A 13217-nucleotide genomic window follows, 5' to 3' on the forward strand; every position below is an offset into this window, starting at 1 on the left:
TCATCAATTAAACCTGGACAGATGAAAGGTTGCATTGATTCAACAGAAATTTCCCTGGGACCCCAGGTAATTTGTATATTTTCAAAAAGTCTTACATCTCCAGCAACTAGGAAGACTGACTCTGCAGAAGTTAAAGCTTTTTAAAATGAGCCTTCATGCCAGGAAGGCTGCAGGGCCTCCCCACAAGGGCAGCCTTTCCATGGAGCAGAAAGGGACAGTAATCTGCATTTACACTCCTCTGGGCATTCTGAAGGGTTCCCAACAAGGGGCTATTCCAAGAGTTTATCTTAAAGCAACGTTTCTTGGTAAAGGTGGGAAGCCACAATTTATTTCTGCAGCTGCCCCCAGATAAATTGTTTATTAAAGCATGAGAGCAGTAAGAGTGCTCCCTCTAAATCTAAAAGCAGCTGTGCAGTGGGATGCAGTGGGAAACCTTCAGCTGGTAGTATTTAGAAGGGTCTGAGTGTGACTGTCTCTAGGTGCTTGGAATACAGACTGTGACCAGGGAAGGACAGACAATCCATTACATATGACACTAATCCTTTCAATCTTAAGTAGCCTAGCTGAACTAGGGTTCCCAAAATAACATCCATTTTATTCTGCTATCTGCTAGACTTTTGTAATCTCTTCCAAAACCCTCCCTTTCCTCAGAATTCTAGCTTAGCCTATGTATAGTTTTAGAAGTGCTAACTGTATTTATAAAAGGGTTAAATTACCCTGTAATACACTAATCTAAAAGCTTTTTAGTTTTTCTAACTGCCACTTAACATGATTAGCAACAGATGCTCTTACTACTCATACAAGACAGAGGAGTCCCCAGCTCAGCCACTCTCAGACCATTTACCTCCAGCTTCTGTGCTCTCTCTTTACTGAGAGGCTCCAGCAGAAAGCTCAGGTTATTGTCATCTGCTAGGGAGCGAAGATCAAAGTAGTATTTGGCGTAAACACTGGCAGGAACATTGATATTAAACTGCAGTAGCTCCAAGAAGTGTCTTTCCATCTCGTTCCTAGGAGGAATAAGGGACAGGAGACAAAGGAAAAAAAAGATTGTTTTAGCTGGCTGAAAACACTGAAGAGACCTCAAGCTTGTTTTAAACCCAGCAACTTTGAAACAGGTCATGGAGAGCTCTGCATTATTAGTTTCGAGAGACAGGTCATTCCCTGGTGCTCCAAACAAGGTGCAGCTTTTGAGTGCTGGCACCTCAGGCTGGGCTCGGAAGGCAGTGCCCTGTGTGCACCCGCCCGGCGGAGCGGGGAGCTTCATTCTGCCGAGTTCCATTAGTGCAGCTGTACAATTCATGCGCCATTCTCACTCTCATACGGCCCCACGCTATAGTGATCAGATGAAAGGAATGATGTATGCTGTTTATTAGCTCTGAAGAACTTGCAGACATTTTCACCAGGCTGATAACAGGAAGGGGGTTTATTGAAGCAGAGGCGGACTAACAAAAGGAGTAGGCAGATCACCACGGCAACAAATGGATCTATGAAGAGCTGCTGCTATTATCTCACAGAAAAAAGCCTCTTGAAGCAACATGGATTCATCTCCAATAAATAAATAAATAAGCAGCATTAGGTGGAAGAAGGAATTTTCTCCTCAATAGCATTAGGCAGGATAACAAAGTACTATGTCAAAGGGCACTGTCCAGTTTTTACTCTTGTCTGTTTTCCCTGGGCAAAATACTTGGAGGAAAGCGTAGAGAGTGCCATGACATGAAAAAACCTGCTTCAGCTACTGTAATATGGTCAGCTAAAGCAGAGGTGTTCTACAGAGGAGAAACAATGTTTTACAAATTAACCTAAAAAGAAACTGGTAGTACTCAAACCCAGCAATTCAGTTCAACAACAACTCAACAACAGCCCCTACAGGTAGCAAATCTGTTCCAACAGAATTTAGCAGCCAACTGTGAATACACCAGAGGATGAGCTGCACCAAGTCAGTGCCAAGGCTGTTACTGCTTTTTTGGGAGCTTTTAAAATGGATGCTTTACCTATCAGTGCGGGGGCAAATAAATCAAGGAATCATCTGTGTTGTCCTGCATTGGGTGGTGGGTCTCAGTATAAATAGCAGCTTTGTGTTTCTTTCTAGCATAGCAGACTCAAGGATCATTGAACCTGGTGCCAAAATTAATTTCCTGTTCATATGGTCATAAGCCTATAGAAATGTAAATCAGATAATGTTTTGATGATCAGCTGATCAGAGCTTGATTTACCCTGTGAGTAAATGCTCTTCACTGCCCCTTTTGTACTCACTAGGCTAATACATTTTAATTCTGTAAAAAATACAATTCTTCATTGGATTAACAAGTCTATTAACAGTGTTTTAAAACCTGGGAAAGGATAATGCCCATGTTTTGTCTGTGCCTTATTTACAAATATATGTAGCCTAAAGAATGAACAGCATGTGTCCCCCTACAAACAATCATGGCAAGATTAGCAGCTGTACTGTTAATTTTTCAGCAATTATGGATTCGGTCTCATCAAAGCTAGCAAGTTCTGACAAAGGATGACTTCCAAATGTCAACTGAATTTCCTTTGATTTTTTTCCCATTAGAAATAAGTAAAACAAACAAAAAAACTATCTCCCAAAACCCAAAAGAAAAATGCCTTTTATTAAAAAACCCCACCTTTGCCTTGGGCAAATAGAAAAGGGCTTGTTGGGAAAATTAAGATAAACACTTCAGCTATGTTGAGTAGGATGAGGCAAAGGCAAATGACCACGTGTGGCAGTTGCTAGGCCTGGATCTTGTATCCCTTCAGAACCTGGGAGCCCCCAGCTCCTAAAAAACTCCAAAGCTGTTGGGGGCACTGCCAGCACAACTCTGAGCTGTGGAGGCAGAGTTTGGTGGGGAGGAGGTGCAGCCGTGCTGCCTTCACATGGGCTGCCTGGCTTGTAAGCACACACACACAGAGATTTGCAAACTGGGTGAACTAAATCAGATGTAAAACCTTCTGCCAGTTCCAGAGTGGTGCAGCCCCTGTGCTTGGCTTGCAGTGATTCAACAAGAGCATCTGTCAGGTTAGTGAGATTCTTCTAGACAGAGAGAGCCAAGAGGAGAGTTCAGAGGAGCTCACAAACAGAACCTGCCACCAGCTCCTGTAGATGGGCTGTTCCTGCACAGGGATGGCCCACCCAGGGAGTGACACCTGGCAGAGTCCTGCCAAGCTGTCTTTAGCTGCAGAGCTGCTGGGATTTTGGGGGGATTTTTTGGCAGCATCACCAGCCATCTCCAACATTAGAATGAAACTGTGACTGAAATCCTTTGCCAATTATTTTCTCTCACTAACACTTGTATTTGGAATACTCATTATCAAATGACTGGTTTAAAATATTGCAACTACTAAAATTCACAATAAGTATGTACCAACCATGAACTGAAGGTAGGCTTGTAAACTTAAAACAACTGCCAAATATTTGAAGCAGTTTTCCAAGGTCCCTATGATGGTGATGTTATCCAGCCAAGGAGTGCTGAAGTCTGCCCAGCTGCAGAGTCTGGGATGAACACCCTGTGCCACTGTCAGGAGGGGATAGTACAGTGTCTGCCCATACCTAAATTATCTCAAATGAGATGGGATTACAAAAATCCCATCCTCAAATTGGAGGGAGAAAGAAAGCCTAAATTCCATCTATTTTCCTTACCACCATCACTGCTTTGAAAATGCAAGTACTGACAATTTCAAGAGACCCAGCATTGGCAACAGAGGATAAATATCCTGGTTGTTAAAGATATTTTCTCTTCTATCAATTTGATTTGTCCCAAATAGGGCTAAAAGAAGAGACATCAAAAAGAGCAAGATGTACACTCCAGCACTTCTGGCTTTGCTGACCCCACTTCAGCCATCTCAGAGTTATTTGCAGCAATGCTTAAAGTATGTTCCTCAGAGAGATGAGTACTCAGGGCCAGGCTAAGTGGAGATGTACATTGTATAAAATCACTAATTATGCTTTCCTGAAAGCAGAGCTGGCAGTGTCCTGCATTTTGAGACAAAGAACTCCCAGGCAAGGGGTATGTATAAAACAAGTAACAGTGGTTGCTGTTTGAGATGTGAAATACTTTGAATAATAAAAATCGTTTTGGTGCAGAAAACTCCCTCATTTTTAGAAATACAGCCCCCTACCTAAAAGGGAGAAAACTAGATATTCCTCCTCCTGAAGAGTCCCAAATGAATAATTACTTACTGTATTTGAAACATTAGTTTGGACTGAATCCAGGGAAGAGAGCTTGGGGCAAGAGCACTGCCCCACGACAGAGGCAGCCTCCCAGTGCTGTGTGCAGAGCTCTGCCAGCTCAGTCTGCTCCTGTGCTAGAACTGGCTGTCACTGCACAGGCCTGCACACATGCTCAGGGCACAGCACTGTGATTAAACTCAAACACACACAGCATCTCATGAAAGCAAGGCCAGAAAGCCTGGTGTTTTAAGCTGGACTTGTATAATTTCTACCTGTGATAATAAGAGAAATAGGAGAACAAGCTAGCAAACAGAATTAAAACAAAAATATTGACCTTCACTTTGTGAGAAGGAATTTAACAGAAAACTTAATGGACTAATTACAGTTCACGTAAACACAGCTCCAGCCCAAAGTATGAGCCAGGAGCCATGAGGATGAATATCTTCCCATACTGCAGAATCCAGCTTAAAGCTGAGTGCAGCAAGAAAAGACAGCAGAGTCAAAATTTCTGAAAAACTGAAATGGATGTCTAAGACAAAAATACATCTAAGGAACAGCCTTACAAAAACAAGCAGTAATAAGACTGAGGACTTTGTTTTCAGCACTGTAAAGGCATCTAAGAACCGAGCCAGAGAGGATAAGCTGTAGCAGTAGCTGTGTGTAACACAGGCTACCACGGCTACACACACAACACCTGCTGGCCAGCAGCAGCACTAGAGCTCAGACCTTGAGATGTTTAGGCCTTAACTGGACACACAAGCACACATCAAAGTCCCGAGTTATGGTTTACCTTGCAATTCTTCAAATTCTAAAACAGAAAAGGCAGGGGACAAATTTAGTTCACTTTTTTTTTTCCCTTCTATAAAACCTTTTAATAAGACTATAAATTGGGCAGTTTAGTTCCATGGCTCGTCGCTGAGATTAAGAAGGCAAAGAAAACTAACTTCGAAATCACTCACACAGGTCATTAAAATTATTAATAGAGATTTGTCTCAAAGTAGGGTAATTATCCAAAGTTTCTTGAGGTAAAAAAGAGAATGAGGCCAGACACTAAATATACACCTTATATATATATATCAATCATCGCAACAGAGAGAGATTTCTTCAGCATGATCACGTGCTATTTAAAAAAACATTTTAAAAAAATCATATACAAAAAAAACCCCACCACTGTAGACTACCCAAACCTTGCAACTTACATGTCCTCAACAGTAATGTCCTTCAGTATTTGGCAATAATCCACATTCCACACAGCTTGATCATCCCAGACTTTAGAAGCCAGCAGAATAGCTCCTAGGACTATCCTCTTCCAGTTACTAGGGCATATGTCAATCTCTGCATAGGTTAAAAGCCTTTCCAAATACACCTATACAAAGAAGAAGGGAAAATAACCAAACAACAAAACCCCACAATTATATGTGTGTAATTAACTCTAGAGCAGAGCTGAGCAGCAGACATGCCTGTCCAATAGGACTATTTATTACTGTTAAGTGTGTCAACATAAGTATCAGTCATTACTACTTACACTTAAGAATTCAAATTTTCAGGAGCTACAGGTTCCATTTTTTATTTTCCCCCAAGAGCTGGACCACCAGGGCACACAATAGCTAGTGAGGTGAGAGTTTTGAGCAATGAGCACTGCTGCTTTGGGAGACACTGCTCCAGCTCTGTCACACATCACTGGCAGGTAGCAGATCACTCTACACCACATTAACCTTTCATCCTCACTAAGGTTCAGCACTTGCAGCTTAGGCAGTGAGATAAGCCCAAAGATGTGCCTTGGTCTTTTCCTCCCATGAGATCTCAAACCAACTCCAGGATGCTGAATCTCCCTCTTCCTTGAAAATTGATCTATGTACTAAGAAATATGCACTTTCAAATCTGAATAGAAATTGTTTTTAATTTTTTATTCCCTCATCTAAATCCAAATTTCTAATGTAGCTTCAGATAAATTAGTGGGTAAGGGAAGTTTCACCTATTAAGGTCTAAGGGAAGGATTGATCTTTGTCACTGAGTTCTCTCCATGCTTTCTTCCCATCCTTGGCTTGTAGCCTTCAAATAGCCTAAAGGTGTTCCTATAATAACAGGGCCATCTAGTGGTAACATTAACTTTAAAAGCTAACTCCATTTTTTGTAAACACTTCACATAGTTTGCCCAGGGTTAGCTGTCATCTTGTTCTGTCAAAATTGCTTGCCTGTCTTTGAGAAAGGAAAAACTTCCAACTACTTTCAGAGTTTCAACAGCTCATAAATATTCACCTTTTTTAATTACTTATTTCCTTATTAAAGAGAGTCCTTCAAGCTGAGTTTGCTTAATTGCTATACTGTCTTTTGGTGACAATTCTGTTCTTTCACACTGTTTTTCAGAAAGAATCCACAATGAAGACTGAAGTTTAGTGTGCAACAAAGTGCAGTTTGAGAGACAGTCTAAAGTAGCAATTATACATGTTGTGGTATTTAAATTTCCTTTCATATACATATATGCACACACACACAAATATATTTATATATATAAATTTAAAAAATAATTGTAATTGATACATTTTTTAATCCATCATGCTTTCTGAAATCAAACGACGAACTGTAATGTAATATTGTTCTTAAATTCTAAGCACCTCCATCTCACCTGGGGAAAAAAGTTATCAGCTCTCTGGCTTAATTAAAAAAAAAAAGTTTGGTAGAAAGATGGCACTGATTGAAGGACATAATAATGAGAAAGATCCTCTCCTAGAGTTCCTATAGGATTGACTCTTGGTCCCTTTAGACTGTTGTGGTTAATATGAACTCAAAACTAACACCTTCCCCTGCACACAGCTGAAATAAAAAATGTCTTTGTGAATGATCTAATCACACCCCAGTTTATAGCATCCCACTGTTCTGCTCTTCTCAAGCTTCTTCAGTGAGTTATGTATTATGAAATAAAACAGGGTTTTATTGGGCAAGTAATTAAACATTATATATTTATATACAGGAAAGAGAATTGCCCTTTTATTTAATCACTTCTGTGACTACTTAGAAATCTATAATGAACTCACTTGTACTGTGCTGTCTTTAGCAGGGTTTCATGAGATACTCTGAACTATTTCACTGCCAGTTCAGCCCAGATCTCTGCAGGGGGAGAGGGAAAGCCCTGCAGAGGCAGGAGCTGCAGCAGTGCCCTTACCAGTGTGACTATTGCACATTCTGCTGTCAGCTGCGCCGCGCTGAAGAGCGTCCGAACAAAGCGGTAGATGTGCTTGTGGTCAGGGTCGTGCTTGTAGTAGTCATCTGGGACCTCCTCCCGCTGAAAGAAAGTTCTTGGAGTTACTGAAAAGCTTTCTTCTTAACACTGACTCCAAAGAACAGCTTGTTTCTCCTCACTGAGGTGTATACACCCATTTCCTGTCACAGATTTATACCCTGAAAGGAGCAGCCTTGCAATATTGCAAACATCCCAAACAAAACACGGGAGCTTTAGCTGGTCTCTCTCTTCTCAAAACTTGTTTGATCTGTAGGGCCAACAGGAAAGAGCATGAACTACCATCATCACTGCTAGGTGCTAGCTATTGTCCTTGGAACATTCTTCAAGACTGAAAGAGATGTAAAAAAAAAAATGCTTCTCCCTGCAAGAAAATCACAAGTATATACACACCAGGGAAACAATGGCTCTTCAAAAGGCAAAATTAACACACTTCATGAGATTCCTCTTCCAGCTGAGGAAGCACTGAAGAACACATGGCAACAATTCAGCCACAGGTAGAACTAGAAGGTAATTTACACTGCCTTCATAGGACTCATTCTTGAGAGACTCCAGAACAAAGCTAATGAAAGACTAGATTTAACTCCGACACGGTGCTAAACTGTTTCTAAACACAGGGGGGAAGAAAAGCTCAGAAATAAACAGTCTATATAAAAGCAATCCTAAAGTAAGTGTTTGAGATATGTTCTGATATTTAGCACTTTTTCTGGAGGGATGAAACTTCAAGAGCTCCAACTCTGCACACTGGTTCTGCAAGATTGATACTGAATAGATTTCTGTCTACAGTCCAAGTTAGACCTACAGTATGGTCAGGACAGCAGCTGAGAACAGCATAGCTGCTTGACACCAAGCTAGCAGTTGTAAGGTAAGCAAAACAGCGTTTTCCTGTGGTTTTGTAGTTTGAAATAGCTGGGGAGCATTGTCAAGTGCAGTGAGCTAAGTTAACTTAGTGCTGCCCACACAGCCTTCTAATGCACCACTGGGCAACAGAGGTTACCTCTGCAGGGGGGCCATGCAACATGAGGAACAGCATGAGCAGGAACACTGCTCATTCCTGTGCTACTCGTGGTACAAAAGCACATCTGAAGTACATTTCTGCAGACTGGATGTCCTGAGGTAACCCAAAATGGTATTGTATTCCTCATCCATCTGTGCCCAAAAACAGTCACTGTGTCTTAGGACCCTGCTGTGGGAAGCTGGGGATGGGTGGGTGCTATCCCAGGTGCTTTTAGACTTGGCTCTGGAAGGCAGCTGGGCCCTGCTGCTGTGTGGTCTTGGCTTTGCCAGCTGCTTGGTCTTGCCTTGAACACAGGATTTGCCCATTTTGGGTTCTCTTTTTGGTGTTTTTTTTCCCTGGTCTCAGAGAGACTGCTGTTAGTGGCTTTCTCATCTTGGGAAGGGTATTTCTGGCCTTTTGGGTCTCTCCTTGTTCCCACAGGGTGTGAGATTCAGCACTTTGGTATTTAGCAGTTATTTACTGTTAGTTTTTGCCTGTTGCTGTTTTGTTTATTAGTAAACAGTTATTTTTTCACTTACATCTACTTGCGTTCATTCCTTATTGGTGGAAAGGAATTGGTTGAACCTATACATGGGGGCAACTTATTCCAGTTTTCTTTTTAAATTGTCTCAAACCAAGACACTGGAAGTGAGAAAGGAAGCACCAAGACCAGTATTTGTGACTAAATCCATGATAATGGTACCTGGGTCCCGTAAGGGTCAGCAGAGCCGGGTTTGGACTCCTTGTGACTGCATCTTTAGAAGACAAGGTGTTCAGAGATTGCTTCCTGCTAGTTAACCTTCCTGAAGGAACAGCAGGTACCCAGGCAAAACACCATTGCTATAGAAACTAACAAGCCATGTGTGTCTTTCCCTCAGAAGGGTGACAATCAGCCCTAACTCTATTTCTGTCTGTGTGCTGCAGGAAGATAGGAGGGACCTTTAAGTGTTCCCCACAGGACACAATGATTTTCTTCTCATTTAATAGGAGGGAGGCTATAGGAAAGGATCAAAGGATGTCAGGTTGTTAAATAAAGAAATTGGCTGATGGAGTTCCCCTTACATAAATAATTTTGAATGTGAAACAACAGATTCAGGCATTTAAAATTATGGAAGATGTTTTACAATGACTTCTCTGAGCCAGAGAGAAGTTTGATAAGAGGATCCAAGTTTACCCCTGAAGGAATTTCCTACCAAGGTCGTTGACACAGAAACCAAGAAAGAGAGAAGGATAAGTAAGAGAAACCTGCAACTCTCTATTCCAAGAAGCACTTTGTCTCCTCTGACCAATGAGTGAAGTGTAAACTTAGGAGTTTTTAAAGAATGTATAGAAAGCATGCATGCTAGAATAAAAAAGGATTTGAAGCCTTCTGAAAATGGAGTGTTGCTTTGTATTGCGACTGTCTCAACCACGACATAAAGTAGTTTTGGTCCACACTTTTTGTTCTGAAGTGCTACAATCCATACAAGAAATCTTGAATGTAGCTCTGGTCCTGAAGTTCTTTTTTTTTTTAAATTTGAATAAAGAGTTGTATTTATTTATATTGCACTGTACAATTCCTAGCACAGTTGGTCCTATTTAGGGATGAAACTTTTACAAACTTAAAATATTAACTTGTTTATTAAAATCTGTTTATTAAAAATTGAGATACAGGAAGTAGGTTATACTGCATTCACTTAAGTAAGTCCCAGAGCAAATTCAATTTTTAAAGCTGCTGGATCTTTGCTAAATTAATTTGACATGAAAAACAAAGTAAGTGGTTCTGTAGGACAGGCATTAAGCTAGGGGTGCTCAAACTGGATGTTAAAAGCACATACTCCACTCTTGAGCTTCCTTGTACTATGAGGTTTTGCATCTTTAAGAGTATCTAAAAAGGTGTACCAGGACCAGTCACATTAACATCACATCCTGAATGCTTCTTGCTGTTACTGTAAGCACATTTGCCTTTAAATGTTGCCTTTCCAGTTTTTTAAGGGCCATGCTCACTGTTGCCTACTTTGTGTGATGCTTCATGTATTATATTCTCCTGTCTGCAGTCATTTAAAAGGTTAGGCACATACCTACTAACCATGTCTTCCTAAAGAAACAGAAAACACTTCTAATAAAGCAGTTATTAAAGAGGGAGAGAAAAGAGACAGACAAGAAACTTCAGACATGGAATAAAAAAGATTTGGGCACATGAATGTTCTGTTTATAGTCAAAGCATAAAGATCAAACATAGTCTGGTAACATTTAGACTGGGCTCTATTCATGATCTAGCTGATCTCAAAAGTCACCGTTTGCACTTTGTATTTATATATAAGACACAATTTTAGATCAATTTGATTGTGGCCTGGTGCTAATACATTTTTATGACTTATATCATGTAAATCAAGATGTTACTGATATACACTCAGAGGACAAAAAATTACTTACTGTGAGAGGGTGAGATTTTTCATCAAAAATATCCAATGATCTGTCAGAATCTCTACAAAATAAAAGTCTCTGGTTTAACAATAAGACTTAATTGGTAATACTATATAAAAAGGATCAAGGGACATATTTTATAGTTCAGCTTTTCCTAGAATATGGAATGGAGCTACCTTGTATTTTTGCAAAGCATTTAATGATGAGTCTTTACAATTAAATATTTAAGATGCTAAACAGTGAATAGCTTTCCATGCTCTTGTATAATGCTTACTAAAGTTCTCCTCAAAATGTGAAACTGGGTGAAACTCATTAATAGAATTACTTCAAAAAGTCAGCTCTAATTCAGAAGCCTATGCTGGAACTAGCTGTAATGGCAAGAGTGATTTGCACATGGACAGAGTGTTCCTTCACCCATCAAAACTAATCCATACCTCTGTACTCAGGAAAAGCTGAACAAAGTCCAAAGGCTGATTTGTGATGAGTTAAATGTGTTTTCCTCCCTCCCTGTTTTGCAGTTTTATGTGCATTACTGACCCTTCCACAGCTGCTCAAGAGGGGGTACAAAGAGAAAACACGTTCAGCATACGGTGCCAGAGTTTTCACCTCCTTTAAGTTTCACCAGCTGTCACTGAAGTGACCAAGACCATATTTGACTCTATGATCTTGAGAGTTTTTTCCTAGTCTTAGTGATTCTATGATTTTATCCCTGGTTCCAAAGGAAAGTCATTCTATTTCAGCAAAGGAAGAGTTCACTCACCTGTTCTTTATATGGTAGAATATTGCTAATGTTACACTGAAAAAAAGAAAAGAAAAAAAGACTTAACAAAGCATTTTCCATGCACACTATTCCACTGCAAAAGCTGTCATTCAGTGGAATGTTACAAATCCATTTTGCAGTGACCTCCTCTCCCATCCCCATGCACTATACATCTAATTTCTGATGTTTAACTGTTTGGACAGAAATTGGCCAAATCAAATCTGCCTGCCAAGCTACTTTTACAGTCATTGTATAGGTATTTGGGCAACAAAGCAAGTGTTAAGTGACATTTTCAACATGTACCTTTATTTCCTGATTAGGTGATATTTAGTGCAAATGTAGACTATTCCCAACTCAAATATAAGTAAGTTCTCCTTGGAGTTACATATACCATTGCAGAGATTCTGCAGATGTTTTAACCCTGTCTAGTTTTCTAACTTAGAAACTGCCTAAAAATAAGAGAATAATAAAGATGGTATTATACCAGCAGAATCCAAGAAGTGGCTAAGAACAGATTTCAGTCTCTGCTAAGTGAGGCAATAGGTTTCATATATTAACACTCATCTACTGTGGAAAATTTCAGATTTTTTACTCGTGGTGGTAACAGGAATATTGTCATCACAGGAACCTATCATGAACAGTTCTGATCTGCTGTCAGCTGTACAAAATGTACACTGGCACTTCAAAATGGTACAAGCATAAATTTTTAGGCTTTTGTTTTGTTTTTCTCTAGAAAAGGAGAAGTGACATGTTGCATACCTTTGTCTGAAACCAAATTTTAAAGTAACAAATCAACTTAGACATTTCCAAACTCTACCACACTATTAAATCTGTAAAGCCTTCTGGGCCTCAATCTACTTGATAAAACTCTCTTCTCAATTCTCAGCTGGTATCATCTAAGTGCAAATAATTGACTTTCTGGCACCCAGAAAAATAGCTCCAGCAGCCATTTACACTGCAGAACATAATTATCACCTACCTAAAATAACAAGTACGTGAAGAAAAGGCAGGAAGGCCAGAACTAAACCCTAAGTCAGCAACATGCTGGTTTTCCACAACTAGAGGGCAGACTAATATCACTGGAGAGTTCCAAACACAGCCCTACAACTTTTCCTGCAACTCCACACAAAATCCATGTCAAGTTTTTCCCAGGTCAAGAATTTCTTAATTTGGCTTTCAGTGTGACCTAAACTCCCCATCTCAAAACACTTTCAAACCCACATATGGAAACCCATGGCACTTGGATGGAACCGGTCAGAAAAATTCTTCGAGAGCAGCGCAAAGCAAACGCTCGAAACGCCTCGGAAACGCCTGAGGCGCTGTGCCCAGCTCTTCAACAGGCTGGCTCCACAGAAGTGATCCATCAGCCTGAGGACTATGCTTCAGATGCAGAAGATATGGATACATGAAAAAGAAGTGTCCAGATGCAGTGAAAAGTACCAAAGCGCCAGGCCTTTGCCCAAGATGCAGAAAAAAGGGAACACTATGCAGATCAATGCTATTCCAAATATGATATAGATGGAAATCTTCTATTGTGAAAAATGCTCCCCACCATGTAAAGATAAAAGTATTAGTAATGATTCAATTACCCAAAAAAAATCCCAGAAGACAGAGCATTTGGGAAATGTCAATCAGATCCTATCTG

At 40.3% G+C, this 13217-nt stretch overlaps 2 protein-coding genes across 2 annotated transcripts in view; one reads left to right on the plus strand and one right to left on the minus strand.

Annotated features, from left to right (window-relative positions):
* The window catches only part of PLEKHM3 (pleckstrin homology domain containing M3), a 126261-nt gene that overhangs the window by 110011 nt on the left and 3033 nt on the right, over positions 1-13217 (plus strand). The window lies entirely within an intron of this gene.
* The window catches only part of CCNYL1 (cyclin Y like 1), a 37110-nt gene that overhangs the window by 3683 nt on the left and 20210 nt on the right, over positions 1-13217 (minus strand). The window contains exons 5-9 of the mRNA XM_054636473.2: positions 11573-11608; positions 10822-10873; positions 7335-7454; positions 5371-5537; positions 845-1007 (exon numbers count right to left, since the gene is read on the minus strand). Of these exons, the coding sequence (XP_054492448.1) occupies positions 845-1007; positions 5371-5537; positions 7335-7454; positions 10822-10873; positions 11573-11608 (538 nt within the window). The remainder of the gene's footprint in view (positions 1-844; positions 1008-5370; positions 5538-7334; positions 7455-10821; positions 10874-11572; positions 11609-13217) is intronic.

The sequence above is a fragment of the Agelaius phoeniceus genome, chromosome 7 (assembly GCF_051311805.1).
Source record: "Agelaius phoeniceus isolate bAgePho1 chromosome 7, bAgePho1.hap1, whole genome shotgun sequence".
NCBI lineage: Eukaryota > Metazoa > Chordata > Aves > Passeriformes > Icteridae > Agelaius > Agelaius phoeniceus.